Genomic DNA, 19070 nt, shown 5'->3' with positions numbered 1-19070 from the left:
TGTAATAGCTTGTAGGCTATCCCATCGACGGCGCAAGTCCTAAGAAGCTGCGATGAGGACCCTCGACGCGCAGTCTTAGAGCCTGTACGAGAGGAAGAGCCAGATATCTCACTTTTGATGAGATATCTGGCTTTCGTTCTGTTTCCTTTGATAAACTAGAATTCCGTGTGATCTAATCTCTTGTCTGTGCACCTTGGGCCCCCCCCCCCCCCCCCCCCCCCCCCCCCCCCCCCTCCCCTCGGAGGTCTTGCCAAAATCTTCCGCTGCCGCACACAATGTATCAGAGCTCGGTTGGACTTGGGAGTTTGTTTGAAGGATTTCGCTGAAGGATTTCTTATCTGAAGGGTTAGATCGACAATATGCGTTGTGAGCAAGCACATCTGGGATCGTCTCTTACGAAAGACGAATACATAGTTTGGAGCTAATCCAATAACATGAAGATCGATGATTCGAAGTTCGACGCCAAGTTAATTTCGGATTTGGAGGTGTCAGTGATGGACGCCTTGACGCCTCAGAAATGTGGAGGAGACTCTTGGTTACAAGAGAAACCTGCCGAGATGGAAGTAAGTTTGAAGAAGATGAATTATAGGGCGTGTGGAGTTATTCGGTCATGCTTGACGCCGATCTTATTTATCACGTGATGGAACGAGACGTCGGCGAAGAGAATGTGCCGGAAACACCATGAAAGTACTGATGGAAGAGCCCATTGAGAATCGGCTTCATTGAAGAAGAGGTTTACCATTGTTCAAATGAAGTAGGGGAGTTTCCATTAGGACCATGTTAATTAACGTTCACAAAAGCTACTTTCAGACATGGCTAATGTGGATATCATGTTGAGGCGATGCAAGACAAGGCGATGGCTACTTTTGTGTTCGTGCCAGATGATCATTTTGTACGTTGCTCCTAACTATGATTAATGGATAAAGACACTACTGCTTAGTATATAGGAGGTGACCTCAGCGTTGGTGAATTATGAGTGAGGAAGGAGTGGGTGATGAGTCCTCCGAAGGCATCGGAGACTGCATTAGAGTTCATCGGCCGTGGTTCAACCGAAGCAGCGAGGTCCAGCTAGGGTGCACATCGTGGATTCTATAGGAATCAGTGTGGCCTTTTGGAAAGAGGTCATGGACATTGGAAGCTGAATGCCCCAAGTTAGCCATTCGAGCGAAGAATGAATTTTAAAAGGGGGAAAAAGGGCTGTACAAGCTCCAGAGCATGAAATGTTGTCAAGACCTAGTGCAACAATTCAGATTCGGATTCTTCAGGCTATTCGTTGTCTGCACTCCGTCAGTTGTGTTGCCAACTCTACAGAGTGGAATGTTGGATTCAGGTGCTTCATACATATCCACATTTGCCCCTAGGAGGGATTCGCTTATCTCTAGCTTTCAGAAGTTGGAAAGAGAGGAGATGTTGTGCTCATGGGTAAATGACATGCCATGCTCTATTCTGGTGTGATTGGTAGCCGTCGGATTAAGATGAGTGACGGGATGGCGGGAGTTGGAGAAGTGAGGTTCGTTCCGCAGTTGTCGAAGAACATCATTTCACTAGGACTTGGTGGCATCTGCTCTATAAAGTGACCTTGGTGGATGCACGTTTGAAAGGTCACTTGGGGTCCAATGATTTGTGATGAACGTCAGAAGGAGCAATTTGGTATTATTTGCTCGCGAAGCACGCGCATGATAGGGAATAACACGTTCATCAGATTCGGCTAGACTGTGCGTTGTTGATGCTGGCGATTATTTATTAGGTAATTGCCGTGCATTAGTTATTGAGGAAATACTTATGACTAGCAGTTGGAAGTACCTAGTGATGAAAACCATTGTTGAGCGAGAAGACGAGATGGATTGGCACCTTCATACGCCATCATTCGAGGGGTCTTCTGAGGGGTTTTAATTCAGCATTCGGGCGGCCATCTCTAAGGAGCATGTGGAAAATAGGTATTGTCCTTCCGCAGTTGGGAGAAAATTGCTCTAGGCATTGCAGATAGAAAAGCGTTGCCCACCAAGTCCGTGGTGTGAAGTCCCTAAGAAGCCCGCCCAACAAAGGAGAAAGTGTATGGCAGAAGGCTGAAGGTACTTCAGTCTTATGGTTAAGAGGAGGATAACAAGAGGGACCTATATCATGCCAATTTGTGCCGAGACTCACGGCAATTGGAGACACTTCAGTGGATGTGGAAACTTTGACGGCGACGTGTGACGGATGCAGATTTGAGGAGCTGTTCCTTTCTGGAGGGAGGATCGACGTTGATGTTCGAGCAGGCATTGGTGTGGCGGGCTATACACATGTTGACCCGTCCAATGTATAGGTTGCCGAGACTTGCATGACAATGTAGAGATATTTGGATACTGGTGGAGCCGCTTCAGATTTATTGGGATTGCGTCAGAGATGTTTGGCTACCAGCATACTTGGTCACATCGTGAATGTCGAAGATTTGTATCGTAGCCCCCACTGTAGGATTCAGATGCGTGTTTGATTAGTCAAGAGTATTGCCTGCTGCATGTTGTCTGAAGCAGGCCATGTCACGTTAACTCATCGGCAGGTAGAGTGGTGATCAAGATACTTTGGGACATCGCAGCAGGGTGGAGAGTGATGCTACTCCACGTTGGAATGGAGAACTCAAGATCAATACGTATCAATTATGGAGATTCCAGTGAGGTGACACAGATTGGCGGATCATTATGAGATTGCGACTGCAGATGAATGAGTTGGATCTCGATTGCCAGCTGATGAATTATATAATGAGATACAGCATTGGTCACCTCAAGATGGAAAAACGGATGTTTGATTATGTACCTGCTCAAATGTAGAGCGTATTTGGAGTGCATATCAGTTGCAGATCAGTATTATAGTGATAATTGAAGAAGAAGTTGCAGACTATTTCTATTTGTTTGCCAGGGCTATTAGGAGGCGATTTGGCTGTGAACTACGTTCGGCAGTTGAATTCAAATTGCGCAATGAGGATACAGTAAGCATCTTTACGAGCCAGCCGCGGTTGGGAATTAGATTGATGGAGGCTGTGAAGCTGATTGTAACGTGAAGGACATCCACATTTGCGTTGAGTATATAGTCCCATGTGGGTCTCAGCAAGTCAAGGCATGCGTGTGAGTCGTAGTAAGGCTCAGATTTGAATTGAGTGAGTAGACAACTATTTGTTTGGGTATGAGTAGATTACCACATACCCATTTGGGTCTCGACCTGTTGTGGATGGAGTCCGTTGTCATGAGTCCGTTGCCATGGCGTACTGGATACAACAAGTGAGGCATTTGGTTTGATTGGTGTCGGCTCAGTTTTGGAAAAACTTCGCCGAGGTGGAGAATTGTGAACCCACGTGAATGAGGTGCATGAAGAGATGAATTCACGTGAACACGTGAAGAGCTGGGGACCACATGTGTGCGTGGGTGAATGAAACCAGCGGACAAAAACCAGCGGACACAACCTTTGGCCCACGCGAAATTACCAAGGCCCACCCGAATATACATCATATATATGGGTGTGTTTTTTAGGTTTCGGTGTGCCAAGTGAGGGGGTTCTTGTTGTGCGGCAGCAAAAGAAAAAACAAAGCAGGAGGCGGTGAAAGTTTGGGATTTTCCTTTAGGCGGCTGCAGCAGACGAAAAGTGCAAGGAGCTTTGGTCTTGGGTGTGCGGCTGCAGAGGAAACATTGGACGGCTGCAGGAGTTCTTTTGTGCCTTTGAGAGATTTTGTAAGAGGGATTTGAGAGTTTGTTTGAGAGGGTTTTGTCTGTGAGATTGTAAACCCTAGTTGTATTCTCTCCCTCTAATAGTAGATCTCCCCCCCTTGCCCCGTGGACGTAGGCAGTTTGCCGAACCACGTAAAATTTTGTGTTTTTGCCGTGATTTGTAATAGCTTGTAGGATCCCTCGACGCGCAGTCCTAGAGCTGACGAGAGGACCCTCGACGCGCAGTCTTAGAGCTGACGAGAGGAAGAGCAGATATCTCACTTTGATGAGATATCTGGCTTTCGGTTCTTGTTTCCTTTGAGAAACTAGAATTCCGTTGTGATCTAATCTCTTGTTGTGCACCTTAGCGCACCGGAGGTGCTGCCGAAATTTCCGCTGCGCACAACAGTCCATATCCGCTTACAAATCACAGATACTGATGTATCTTGGTAAGGAAAAATATTAACCGTGTCCGCTAAAATTGGATATAGATACGGATATGCATGCGAATACTATGTGGATACTTGATGGTTATGAGAAAATCAGATAACATTGAAAAAAATATACTTCATATGATACAAGAGAGTTCATTAGTATGTTTCTTGTCATCCTATTTACTTCAATAGCCAAACTTCTGGTCAAGAAGTTATGTGAAAGGTTGAGCAATATGGTGCAGGATGTAATGCTAACAAACTCCTTGGGGATGACGCCATTGAGTTTATTTTGGGAAAGATTCAAAACAATCAAGCTTCCGCAATTCGCTAAACTAGTATGGATATTGGCTTCAACTCCGCTAGCTCTAAGGTCTAAATAGTTCACCTGTGTGAGATTGCCAACTAAAGATGGGATTTGTCCATGGAAATTGTTATTTGATAAATGCAATTAATGCAACTTCTGAAGCCTACCGAGATCAGGAGTGATACCGGTCAATTTGTTTCCATGAAGGAGAAGCACAATTAGATTGACAAAGTTCCCAATTCCGTTGGGAATGCTTCCGGAAATATGATTATCTCCTATTACCAATATATTAAGCTTTGACGAGAGATTAACAATAGAGCTAGACAATACACCACCAAAACTATTCCCGCTAAGTCCTAGTGTTTCTAAATTTGTACAGTTGGTTAAACATGCTAGAAAGTCTCAACCCTTTGCTTGGTTAACTTCTAACCGGTTCCTGCTCAGGTTTATCCAGTACAAATTCTTTATATTTTCTAAATTTTAAGGCACCATGTCACTGAATCCATTACCTTCCAAATCAAGTTCGACCAATTTAGATGCATTAGGGAGGAAAATTAGAATAAGCTCAGTAAATTATTTCCAAAAAGAAAAAGCATCTGTAGATTTGGTAGAGTGTTGAACATGTTCGACGGAAGAGTGTCATGCAAATGGTTATCTCCCGCCACGAAGTACTGAAGTGATGACAGATTATAAAGAGAGGAAGGGATCTCACCTAATAACTTATTCATCGAAACTTGAAAGATTTTGAGGCTCTTGAGTTTGCCGAGGCTATCAGGAATTCTTCCCTCCAATCCAGCATTATAGAGGAGTAGAAGACATGTTGCCAAAAGAAGCCGGTATTGTTCCAAAGAGGTCATTTTCGCCGAAATTAATTGACAGTAGATTTGAAAGTGAACCGAGTTCTTCTGGAATCATGCCCACCAGCGTATTGTTGTTTAAGACAATTTTTTTCGAAGAGTGGAGTAGTTGCTTAGACTTCCATGATTTTCGGCATCGAGGGAATTGAAGCTTAGATTCAAATATTGGAGACGACGACCGAGTGATTGTGTTATTAGGCCTTGGAAATGATTGACAGAGAGTTCATGTTTTGTGATGAAGCTCGGATTGGAAATGGAGGGTGAAATAGAACTAGCGAGCTTTAGGGAGTTGAGGTCTAATGCATTGACTCTTCCAGAGTGATTTCGGTTGTCGCAAATAACACCTTGCCAATGGCAGAAATTAGGATTGTTGTTGGTGTTCCATGATGCCAAGGCTCCAAGAGGATCATTAGAAATGAGAGATTTGAATGATAGAAGGGCAAGGAGGTCAGTTGTGTTCTGTTGATTTGATTGTTGGAAGAAGGAGAAGAAGGATGGTGGTATTAATGAGACATGAAAACCGTAGCTTTCTTCTTTGTGTGGCTATTGTGTGGAGAGATGAAAGATTCAAAACAACAAACTATCTCTAATTCAATGAAAAAGAGAAGCTGGTATGGACCAGAATCATATGTTTTCAATGTCTCATAGTTTGATTAAATATTTACACAAATTAACTCTTCTGAATCAAAAGTATAGTTCTTTGACTAAATTCCTTTTTTGTTTGCTCCAAATCTCGGTGTAATTTTTCGCAGGTGCATTCTTATAGAAAACTGAAAATGACTGGATCAAATTGTTGAATTTTGAAAGGCAAATTTTTAGATTTTAGGTGTTTCGCTGCATTACTATGTAGTTACCACACAAGAAAGCGATGAGTCTATTCTTAAATTTTATTTTCTTAATTGTGTACAAATTGTTTAGAGGCCTATATAGTTTTTAGATTGATTAACAGGGTCTTTGGATATGCTATGTGTAATTAAAGTCAATATTTATTGATTGGGAAGCATATGTAAGTTTCTTCGGTTGATTTTTTTAAATTTAAATGGAGCATATATTGCAATTTTTTTGTATATGTGCAAAACCAAAACAATAACAAGAAAAACTGTACAATCCTATATAATCAAGCCAACAAGAGGAGTTCATCGTATTTTTACTACATGTAATTAATACTTGTGTTTGGCACAAGCGGGAGTACTGTTATAGTAAAATATAAGTTCAAAATCACACGCAACTGTAATACGTACTATTTGATACAAGAAAACGGAAAATTACCATTATATGTCGTTTGTCCGATATTTCACTTGCTAAGTACTTAATTGAATTTCCACTGCCTCAATAACTTTTCAAACTTTAAATAAGACTGGCATAGATATCTCTTGCACTTTAGTTTATAACTGCTACGGTTAAAAGGAACTAAAGGAAGCAATGTTAAGTACATATTTATCACATGATTTTGATCCATATCAGCTTCTTTTTTTCATTGAACTAGAGATAGTTTGATGTTTTGAATCTTTCATCTCTCCACACAATAACCACACAAAAAAGAAAGCTACGGTTTTCATGTCTCATTAACACCACCATCCTTCTTCTCCTTCTTCCAACAATCAAATCAACAAACAACACAACTGACCTCCTTGCCCTTCTATCATTCAAATCTCTCATTTCTAATGATTCTCTTGGAGCTTGGCATCCTGGAACACCAACAACAATCCCAATTTCTGCTATTGGCAAGGTGTTATTTGCGACAACCGAAATCACCCCGGAAGAGTCAGTGCATTAGACCTCAACTCTATAAAGCTCGCTGGTTCTATTTCACCATCCATTTCCAATCTCAGCTTCATCACAAAACTTGACCTCTCTGCCAATCATTTCCAAGGCCTAATACCACAATCACTCGGTCGTCATCTCCAATATTTGAATATGAGCTTCAATTCCCTCGATGAAGAAAATCCTGCAAGTCTAAGCAACTGCTCCACTCTTCGAAAAATTGTCTTAAACAACAATGCGCTGGTGGGCATGATTCCAGAAGAACTCGATTCATTTTCAAATCTACTATCAATTAATTTCGGCGAAAATGACCTCTTTGGAACAATATCGGCTTCTTTTGGCAACATGTCTTCCCTGACTAAGCTACTCCTCTATAATGCTCGATTGGAGGGAAGAATTCCTGATAGCCTCGGCAAACTTAAGAGCCTTAAAACCTTTCAAGTTTCGATGAATAAGTTATCAGGTGAGATCCCTTCCTCTCTTTATAATCTGTCATCACTTCAGTACTTTGTGGCGGGAGATAACCATTTGCCTGGCACTCTTCCGTCGAACATGTTCAACACTCTACCAAGTCTTCGGATGCTTCTTCTTTTTGGAAATAATTTTACTAGGCCTATTCTAATTTCCCTCCCTAATGCATCTAAATTTGTCGAACTTGATTTGAAAGGTAATGGATTCAGTGACATGATGTCTTTAAATTTAGATAATCTAAAGAATTTGTACTGGATAAACCTGAGCAGGAACCGGTTAGAAGTTAACCAAGCAAAGGGTTGGGACTTTCTAGCATTTTTAACCAACTGTACAAATTTAGAAACACTATGACTTAGCGGGAATAGTTATGATGGTGTACTGCCTAGCTCTATTGCTAATCTCTCGTCAAAGCTTAATTATTCACCATCGAAAATTAATTTATGAAAATAGTTAAAACACAGACATGTTGAAGAAAACACCATGAAAAAGAAAATATATGAATAAACAAATGTAGCTACACGTTGATTATGTGAAACCCTTTTGTAGCTGTAATAACATCTCTAAGGGATCCCTATAATCTCTCTTAATCTAGGGGGATTTTTAAGGGAGGGGAAGATTATCCTCCAATGGTTCTCCCTTAAATCTCCTCCGATGGTTCCCCCTTAAAAGTCCCACTACTCCTTAATTATTCATAATTAGTATTTTAATTTTATAGATTAGAATTTAATTAAATATGTGGTTTATTTATAAATAAATTAATAATTAAATATTAATAACTAAAAATAAATAAATAATTAATTTAAATTAAGAAATTACCTTATATAATTATTAAATTAATTAATCATATTAAAATTTAATAAATAATTAATTTATATAATAATTAATCAAATTGAATTAACTATACATTAAATCAATTATTTTATTTTGAATTAACTATACATTAACTAAATTTGATTAACTATACATTAACTCCATTAAAAAATTATATTAATATAAAATTATAAGGGAATTATTAAGGGACTTTAACCTTCTCCTTAATTTGGGGAGAGAGTTAAGGGGTTTGGGAGTGAAGAAGCGTTTTTTTTCCGGCTCGTTGGAGCAGCTTCCCTCCGAAATCCCTTAATTAAGCTAAGGGGCCGGATTTTTCAGGCCTCTTGGAGATGCTTTAACATGCTTGAGCTCGTCTCATTTGCTAGGTAACTTTGTGCTATCAAGAGAAGTTTTTTGCTTACATGAAGTCATGTTCTCTCCTTGTATCAGCAAACATCTGCTCAAATGATGTTGATACAGATCCTTATTACTCTCAGAAAAATGAGAAAATTTAGTTTAGAAATCCCAAATATAAGGGCCACAATCGTCCGTTGAAGTAGGTTGAAGCCCAACAACAAATCCACAACCAAGCCCAATGAGCCCAATTGTTCGTACCAATACCAAATTACACAATCATCTCACATTTGCAAAATTTTATTTTCACCCCTACAAAAAAATGCAAAAATGCAAAAATAAAATAAAAATCCTTCCCGCTCCAAATTATCCACAACCGGATAAAACGAAAGCAACCCCAAGCTCAAATCCCTCTCTCTGTAGGTCTCAATGGCTTCTTCAACTGCCCTAGCCCTAATCTCTCCTCTCTCTTCTCCTCATCATCGACGAATCTCCCGATCTCGTTTCCTCTGCTCGATCTCGACTGTAAGCAAAAATCTCACAATCAGAACTCCAAAAAAAAAAAAACCCTTTTCCCCGCCAGATTTTAAGGCGGTTTTCTTCGATTTTACAGCCTCATCGCCATCAGAATCAATTAGAGTTCAAGATTCCTCAGAGCTTAGGCAGAGCGAGCGCGATTGCTCTCGTCGCCGCTTCACTGTTCTTGGTGGACCCCGCAATCGCGTTCAGGGTAATTTCGTTGCTTGACGAAACCCTAACCCTAGCTCTGTTTTGTGAATTTTGTAGCGCAATTTTGTTTTTTGACGATATTTTTTTTGAAGGGAGGAGGGCCGTACGGGCAGGAAGTGACCAGAGGGCAGGACCTCACCGGCAAGGATTTTAGCGGGAAGAGCTTGATCAAGCAGGATTTTAAGACGGTAATTCCCCCCAATTTTTTGGAATTTATAATGCAAAACGAGTATTTTTCTAATAAAAGTTTCATTTAGAGGAAACTTTTTGGTTGCAGTCTATACTGAGACAGGCTAATTTTAGAGGTGCAAAGCTATTAGGAGCGAGCTTCTTTGATGCTGATCTAACGGGTAAGAATTGAACACTTAACTATGTTAAAGTGATAAATTGGGATCATACTTCTCTTTGTTTTGCCGGATATTACTAATTATGTTGTTCGTGATGCTGTTGTATTTATAAGCAGAGGTCAACTTTTATCATAAAATTCTCACGAAGGTGATTTGGTGAATTTTGTTCTCATTAGAATCACAAATCTCATCAGAGACCTTTTGGATAGTTTAAAAGCTAAACTACTTTGATTAGGCTCTTCACTTTAATACTTTTAATAATTCTTATAATTTTAGTTTGAAAACAAACTTAGCATCGTTTTCTCTCCTGAAAAATTATCATGTTACGGGCAAAATCAACCATGTAAATTTCTGTTCAAATTGGATGTAGCGAATCTAGATTGTATGAGAAGTTTAAGCTTATGTACTGTCTTCTTGCCTTTAGGTTTTGTCGTCTGCAACTCAAACAATAGGAGTGCTTATGTGAGCCTTGGTAGAAGTTTGAGGGAGCTTTCTTTAGTTCCCTGTTTTCCAAGAGATCTTTGTTGCTCCCAAAAACTTGAGCAGATTATATCACCATTAGTACCGTTGGAGCATTGCCAATAAATTAGTGTATACATTTGCATTAGGGATAGTCTCTATTGAAAAGATAAATGACAATTTTTTTTTTAATTTAGGCAGCAAGTTTATACTATGGTTATTTGTGTAACTGCTGGACTGTGGAGGATCTCTGACTTTAGTTCATATGTCTGTGCTTGTCAGAATGCTTGACTTTCTCAGGTGGGATTAGATGACAAAAAGATAAAGTTGTGAATAGTGTATCACCTAGAGCTAAAACATAGGAAGAAGGATCAAAGTGAGATTTACCTTGTTAATTGAAGAAGGACTATCAAAGTCATGCTGCTGGATTAGAGAAATAGCGACATTTTGGCAGTAGGTGGTGTATATTTCTTGTTATTTTAACTAGTCTTTTTGCAATTATTTTTTTATATTTTAAACATTTTTGGTGTTCTTTATTGTGATTTTATCTTCAATTAACAAGGCAATGAATGGGAGGACTGCTGCTGCTGACTTATACTTCTTTATCTGGCTTGCATATTGTTGGACAACTACAATCAAGCATATTTATCACTAGTCGTCAAGGGGATAACCTCTTGCTAAACCTTATTTTCAGGTGCTGATCTTTCTGATGCTGATCTTAGAAGTGCAGATTTATCGTTGGCAAACTTCACAAAGGTACTTAATATTAAATAAATTAGCTGATACTATATGGGAATTGTCTCAAATGTTAAATTTTCTCAACTTTTCATCATGATGTTTGCTTGGTTTTCAATCATGATTTGATGGAGTTCTTAAAGTTTTTGAGGAACCAATGAAAGTTTGGGTGCTATAGTTAGTATTCTTTTTGTACTTAGCGTATACAAATAATCTTGCCCATAATTGTTAAATATCTATGAGAACATGCCATCAGCTCTCTTATACTTTCTTTTATGAGTATAAAGCGATGAATCGCAGTTATGAGTTAAAAAAAAATTGATGCGGTTGTGAAGGATTATAGACCAATCAAATATCTTGAAATTTGAAAATAAACCTTTCCTAATTACCACCGCTTAAAAGGAATTACCACTACTTAAAGAAAGGTTTTTAGCATTGCTTATTTGGTCTTGACTCTCGACTCTCAATCAGCCGATGAGTGAACTATATGGAACACAAAGCATCTACAGGGCTAGCTAATATTTGTTGCATTGTGATATTTCTAGGCACTACTTTTCTCCACCTTATGGTATGCTTTGTCGTTTATTGATTATATACTTTTTTATTTACCAATATCTAAATAATTTCTCCAACTAATTCATATAATCCACTCAGTCAATGTTAATTTTAGCTTTTTGGGGTCATGCTCAGTTGATTTAGTTTTTTGGAAAGGTATAACATAAGTCACCTTTATATGACCACACATTTGAAGCATTTGGAAAAGCACACGCATTTCATTTGCTCTAGTTCGCATTCTCTACACGATATTCATGTGCACCTACATTTTAAATGCTCGAATGAGTCTTTATAAGTCTTTATGTGCAGGCAAATCTGACTAATGCAAATCTTGAAGGTGCACTCGCAACTGGAAATACTTCCTTTAGGGGATCAGTCATAAATGGCACAGGTATGTTATGACTGATAGCTTCTCTTTGGTTTGTCAATAGTATCATATATGAAAAAGTTTTTATTCCCTATTAGCTTCCAGAATGGGTGTTGGTTGAATGTTTGAGGCAGATAAGCATGATTCCATTTCGGATACTGTGACGAGTATTAAAAGAAATTTGTGATGAATACTATGAGTTACTGGGCTCTGAGACTTATTAAAGTCATGTTGCTATTATTTTCTATATATGAATAATGATTTCTTTCAGCTCTAAATTTATCCTTCATAATATGAATCATTTTGGCTGGAATTGCTTAAACAAAATTCCGGAGTTGTCATTTCTAACTTCTGTTGAAAGAACATTTTAAAGTGAACTTTATTAGCAGATGAAAACACCATATACAAATTAAACCGGGGCTAGAATGAAGAAAAGTAAATGCAGAAGGAGAAATCTATAATCATGAAGTTCCTAAATTTCTTCCCTCCTTCATAATTAACTCTACAATTCAAGGCTATTTACGCAGACATCATTAGAAGACAAGTTCATCATTACTTAATTGAGAAATTACAAAAGATGACAAAGAGGAAAAAATAGAGACATCTCAATATCATGAGTATCTTTCAAATGTTGATTGCTCCTAAGAAATATAAATATGTCAGTTATCCAGTCATCAATGAGTGGGGTTGGCTCATCGATGAGCTCAGCTCCAGGCTCGTTAATGAGCATCATAGGTCGTTGACGAGTATATGCACAACTTCATCTTGTAGAATACGTTGAGAGCTTTCCGAAAACATATTATAATAGCGATTATGATAAACGAGTCAAAAGTTATGGCTGGTGCAAGCTTTCAGCCTCTTTATACAAATTTCAGCTTTGTTGTATATGTTTTCAGCCCCGTCTTCTTGCCATCTTTTCCTCTCATCTCCAAACTTGTTTGTTATATGCATAGATAATCTCAAACACAAATTAGACCAATATTAAGATTTGTTATTCATCAAACTAAGTCAATTGTAAGGACACTCCTAAATATGTGGAGTTCAGAATTCACGAATACATAAGTTATAACGCATGATTTTTGCCTTTTTTTGGCTTTCACTTAATTGACAATAAATAAGCAGAGTGCAAAATTCACGATTTTTAATGAGACATTACCAACATTTTTTGTTCATTTTCTTTCATTTTGACCTAATGGCAAATATCTATGCGGAGTTCAAAATTAACAATTTTTATGGGCTGTAATCCACAATTGTTGTTCATTTTCATCCGTTTCGACCCGGTGGCATTTTTTTTTTTGCAGAGTTCAAAGTTCACGGTTTCTTCAGCTATATTCCACGATTTTTGTCTATTTTTCTTTGTTTCTATCAAATGACAAATAATTATATGGAGTTCAAAATTAACAATTTTCATGATCTATTACTCTTAAATTTTGCAATTTTAGTTCGTTTCGGATGAAAGTAAAATTTACTATGTATACCTAAATTAGGTCAATTTATTAAGCTCATCTCTTTCTATGCTCTACTCCATGGATCAATTTGGTCCTGGTTTAGTGATATGGCAACGAAAAATGATTAATTGTTAAGTTCGATATACGTCTTTCTTTCAGTTAGATAAGACTTATTGATTTATATATTTATTCAATCTCAGTCCTTACTTGACAGTTATTTTCTGCAGTTATTAACCAGGACTATTTAATTTATCATTCTATTCAAGAATCCTGTCTCATAAGGGTCCAGTTATGAATTCTGAAGAGGTATTCTGTTTGAGAAATTAGTGAATGATCATGATGAAGTGTATTTATATCCGATGATGCGTGCTTCTCTCCTCTTGCTTAGGTCTTCTTATCGTGTTCCATTATCGATCTGTTCCCTTCTTCCTCATTTTCTTCTCTGTTTTGATTTGGGCAGAAACCTGATTTTCTCCAATTAAAAAAAAAATCACTCAATGCTTATCTTTGTAATCATGGTTGCAGAATCACGTGAACAACAGAAACTAACACCATGTTCGTTGTTTTCTTTCCTTCGGCAGACTTCACCGATGTGCCACTGAGAGACGACCAGCGGGAATACCTGTGTAAAATTGCCGACGGGTAAAAACTTGCGGTTTGTCCCGTTGGCTTACATTAGATTTGTTGTTTCCTTCCGAGAGGCTAATGCAATCTTTCATCTTCAGAGTGAATCCAACAACTGGAAACGCTACGAGGGAAACATTACTATGCAACTAACAGTTAGCAACATGTCAAAGCTAGCCACGGGCATTTTCACTGGTGACTGCAATATTTTGCATGAGCTCAGTTATCGTCTCTTTGTGTGACCATTTTTTTTAATCATGTGGTGTTCATAATCCCCGCATCAAGGGGTTGTATAGTGTATGTTATTTAACATGTAAGATTTTGTAATAACATGCACGTTGGACATTTTCTTGTAGATTATTTGTTCATATGCGGAAAGAGCCATATTTATTTCGTTTCTCAGAGATGATAAAGAATCGTTGCGTTATAGAGATAGTCATCGCGTCATCATTCTACCTTGTTTATACAGTTATAAATTTTTATTTTTTCACTTCTTGATGCAAGATGCATGTGTTGATCAGAGAAGTATCAGGTCAGCAAACCCGAATCAGGTTAATTTCGAATAAAAGTTTTGTTGGGGGGAAAAATTCTATGATGTTCAGGTTATTACTCCATTGGATTCGCATCTTAACATTTTGTTCATTCTATTCAAACGACTTTTACTTCCTGTGAGCCCACACTTACATTTAAGTTGAATGCAATTGTCAGAGGAAAAAAAAAAAACAGCTCCAAATCCACTTTACAAATTATAATCTGGAAAATCTGAGATAATAATATACGATTATTCAGTCTATTCCTAAAAATAATAAAATTAATAGTACTACTATGAAAGTGGGGAACATCTACTGGTGTAGGTACTTGAAAAAAGTCATCCCAAGGATTTCCGGACTTTTCTCTCAAAAAATGAGGAGGGGGGGGGGGGNAGGCAAAGTTAATCTTTCAGTATTTTTGTTCGAGGTTTTATGTTTTATGGCTAATGCAAAATAGATTCTGACTAAGGTTTATTGTACTACTTTAAAGTCGTCTTCTCTATTGTCACATTATTGAAATATAACTTAACTCCAAAATAAGTGTACATAAAAGCTCTAATTATATTTCAGATCACAGGCCCACCATGAAACTGAATTTTCTGGATTTAATCCGTTTTTCTAAATTAAAAAAAAATCCTTTTCTTGGTACCGCATGATTATTCAAGGAAGAAAGAGTGGGCTTTAATCCGAAATGAGGAGTAAACTGCAAAGAAGATAATAAGTGAGACTCCGAGTAAGGTTTTAGTAAATCTTACTTATCTAATCAATAAAGACAAATTAGTAGTGGGCCGTAGCCACTAACTAGTAGCTGGCCTTGTTTGCCCCAAATACTACGTGGGCTTCAAGTGGATAAGCCGCGAGAACCAAGTATAAAGAACTACCAGAAAGAAAACTTATAGTTGTCAAGAGAAAATAAATTCACTTAAATTGTATTTTTTTTAGAATTAATTATGAAGCTTTACAAACTTCTGATCAAATTTACTCACCTTTTGTCTTCCTTACGATTTTAGGACTACTGGACAAATTTGGGCCTATAGTTTTGGCAATTCGCTGAGTTCAGATCAAGAGACAAACGATCCAATGGATCATCATCCTATAAATTATAAATATAGGAGGGTAGATTATCCTCCATGACGAGTTTTCATACTCAAATTAATTTCTGCAAATATTACTTTTTCTCAACTTGGCCCCGCTACTTCTCTCAGTTTCTATTTAGCTATATTTTCAGTTGCTCGAATGATTAAAAAAAAAAAAAAAAAAAAAAACCATTGTCTTATAGAGATAGTTCAAGCATTTGATCTGATCACAAGCTTCCTGCTCTTTGAACTATTTATCCTTCCACCTTGCTTATACACTTAAAAAGCTTACATTTGATGCATGTGTTTCTTAAAGAATGCAAGAGAACTATTTAAGTCATCACACCCAAATCAGGTTCATTTATTTCAAATAAAAGAACTATTTAAGGCTCCTAAAGTTTCCCCTCTCTTTGGAACTGAAGCATCAATGGTTGTAACTATTGCATTGGGTGTTACAAATTATAATGTAGAATATCTGATATGTATCTCTACGATTATTCAGTCTATTTTCACCAAAAAAAAAAGGGAAAAGGAAATAATGTTACTATGAATTCACCTGGATTATAATAGATCAGTAGAATTACCAACCGTTAGCCGAATAAGGCTAAATTATTCTTTCATTATTTTTATCGATGTTTCTTGCTATGTTTAGAAAGCAAAATAGACTCTGAATAAGATTTATTAAAGTACTTCACCGTTTATCACATCTTCATAAATAACATAAACCATAAAAATTGAAAATAGAAGCACTAATTATATTTCATTTCGCACTGGTTGACTGTGAAGTTGAATTATAGGGGTTTTTATCCTTTTTTACCCGCTTACAAGAAAAATATACCTGTTTGGGATTAAGTTGTACCGATCCTATATAACCTGATCAACAATGCCCAATTACTAGCGGGCCACTGATAGAAGTCTTCCAGTCTTGTTCGGCCCAAGTATATTGTGGGCTCTTAAGTGGGTGTAGACAAAAGGCAATCATATATAGAGAACGAAAAAACAAAAAGTCTAAATAAGACCGTACGGGAATTATCTTATATTGAGAGCAATACGCGTGTGTGGCTCGAGCCAGATGTCTAAACAAAAAAATTTCAAGCGAAAAACAATTTATTTAAATTGTACAACTCGGAACAAGTTTTGAACGTCTACAGACTTTTGAAGAAACTTTACTGATCTTTTGTCTTATGACTTTTTACATTGTCACATAATTGGGCCTAGATTGACTGATTTACTGCATTCAGCCCAAAAAAAGAAGCGACAACCCAATGGGTTTAGGCTTGGTTGGGCCAACCCCAAAAAAAAAACAACGGACAAGTAATCAGGAGAGTAACAGTCTCGTACCTGATCATAACGTTGATGCCTTGATGGTCAAATTCATCCCTCTTCGTAACTTGGAAAGATTTATATTTTGCCCATATTTTATTCTTCCGTATACTTTTATATCTATGTCGCCACCTTTTCGCCAATATTTTATTCTTGCGTATACTTTAATATATCTATGTCGCCACCTCATAATCATACATTAATTTAAATTGCATGTAGCAACATTTTGGAGCGCTTCAAGCTAACTCATGTCAATTATGTGAGAGGACACCTTGGAAGGGTAGTGTGTCCATGTCAGCAGATTAAGTTTGAAATCGGTATTCAATTAATGCAGCAGAGTTTGAGGATCAATTTTTTTTTAAATTGTTGTTTGAGTTCTCTTCTATTCAGTAACTCTTTCGTATACAGTCAGTTGTATTGAAACTTATAGCTTTACTTGAAGACTATGTGAGATTAATACTAAACTGAAGATGTGAATTAACCAAGATATATTAGAGGCTTAAATTTTATGATATCTAATTCTTGTAGTACTTAGAATAATAGTTAGATGTGTGTGTATATATTTATTTAATATGTCTATATTATTAGCTCGTTTGAAGCTTGAAGGATAATTTTGTATATGTAGCATATCAATTGTCACTGATCAACTTGTGTTATATATATACTATTTGTCTACGCCTCCTTAATTTGGTGCTATCGGCAATACATTCAACAGAGGATATAGCAAGAGTAAGAGCTAGCAAACTCTCTAGCTAGCTTCTAAGGTTCAATTTTTTTTTGTCATTTCTTTCTTGTTATTATTGAATATCTTTACTTGAAGGCTATGCAAGTGACTATATATAATGAATTGAAGATGAGAAGTTTCTGTTATTATTTTATTGATTGGGGTAAGAGCTCCAAATTCTTTTTAGTTTTTTTATTGAATTACGAAGAGATATTGTAGGCTTGAATTTCATATCTAATTCTTGTCATATAGTTAGAATAATAGTTAGAATAATAGTTAATGCTATGGTGATCAACAGATTTGGTAATGTTGAAAATGTACATAGAGTTCTTGCTACCTGTCTCAAAGATGGCAATATTCAAATTTCATCTATATACAGTATTTTATCCCATCCTTCAGCTACTGTGACCTGGTCGAATACAGTTTGGGGGGGCTTGCACTATCCCAAACACTCTTTGATAATGTGGCTTGCTGTTCTCTCGAGACTATTGACCAAGGATAGGCTGTGTCGTATGAAGATACTAGATGCTAGCCAGAATTGGTGTGTGCTGTGCATAGGCTCTGTCAATCGGCCTGAATCCAAGAAACATCTCTTCTTTGAGTGTCAATTCTCAGGTTTTGTTTGGAATGAAATGATGGAATGGCTTGGCTTTACATGGAGATCATGTGATTGGGATCATGTGATGAACTGGTTTTGCAACAACATGAGGGGTCTAGGATTCATAAAGAAGATGAAGAGAATGGTACTGTCGGCAACTATATACTGGATATGGAAGGAGAGAAACTCAAGAATTTTTCAGCAAAAATGCCGAAGTCCAGACCAAATTGTGAGAGAGGTGAAGCTTTCAGTTCTTATGAAAGTGCTGCATGAAGACATCCCAGATCATTTGAGAGAGAAAGTTGAGAGATTGTAAGTGAGTTTCGGGTTTTTTTTCTCATTGTTTGCCAGAATTTTATCTGGTTTTTGATGTACTCTCATTTCAAAATTTGGAAAATGAATAAAAATTTTTCATTTACCAAAAAAAAAAAAATAGTTAGATGCTAGCTATTTAATATGTATGTTTATATTCACTAGTAGAAAAACGAGCAACCTAGACGGAAATTTTCATCTAGGTTAAGTTGCTCCAAATCCCATTTAGATTGGTTCACCTAGACGGAATTCCGTCTAGTTTGAGCCAATCGAGACCGATTCAAAATAAACGTTCCGTCTAGTTAGTTCCGTTTATTTTGAATCGGTCTAGATTGGCTCAAACTAGACGGAATTCCGTCTAGAGTGATCAACCTAGACGGAATTCTGTCTATGTTGCCAACCTAGATGGATTTCCGTCTATAACCTAGATGTATTTTCGTCTAGGACGGATATCCGTCTAGTTTTCCAACCTAGACGTATTTCCGTCTAGGTTGATATTTTTCAGCAAAAAAAAGTATTTATAATTTGTATTTTCATGTACAATTACATTAATACATGAATACATTCAATAA

The 19070-nt window shown here is 37.3% G+C and overlaps 2 protein-coding genes and 1 long non-coding RNA gene across 3 annotated transcripts in view; all 3 read left to right on the top strand.

Moving 5' to 3' along the window:
- The window catches only part of LOC109829839, a 28178-nt gene extending 21945 nt beyond the window's left edge, over nt 1-6233 (top strand). Inside the window, exon 7 of the long non-coding RNA XR_002244147.1 lies at nt 6025-6233. This is a non-coding gene — a long non-coding RNA (uncharacterized LOC109829839). The remainder of the gene's footprint in view (nt 1-6024) is intronic.
- LOC109829838 (thylakoid lumenal 15 kDa protein 1, chloroplastic) lies at nt 9028-14368 on the top strand. The gene is made up of 8 exons (XM_020396889.1): nt 9028-9196; nt 9285-9401; nt 9493-9588; nt 9678-9750; nt 10901-10962; nt 11806-11887; nt 13893-13953; nt 14037-14368. The coding sequence occupies exons 1-8, from the start codon at nt 9101-9103 to the stop codon at nt 14086-14088; spliced, it is 639 nt and encodes a 212-aa protein (XP_020252478.1). The 5' UTR covers nt 9028-9100; the 3' UTR covers nt 14089-14368.
- LOC109829562 lies at nt 17873-18502 on the top strand. The gene has a single exon (XM_020396637.1). The coding sequence runs from the start codon at nt 17873-17875 to the stop codon at nt 18500-18502; it is 630 nt and encodes a 209-aa protein (XP_020252226.1).

This window comes from Asparagus officinalis, chromosome 2 (assembly GCF_001876935.1).
Source record: "Asparagus officinalis chromosome 2, Aspof.V1, whole genome shotgun sequence".
Lineage (NCBI taxonomy): Eukaryota > Viridiplantae > Streptophyta > Magnoliopsida > Asparagales > Asparagaceae > Asparagus > Asparagus officinalis.
This window is presented reverse-complemented; position numbering and strand designations above follow the sequence as displayed.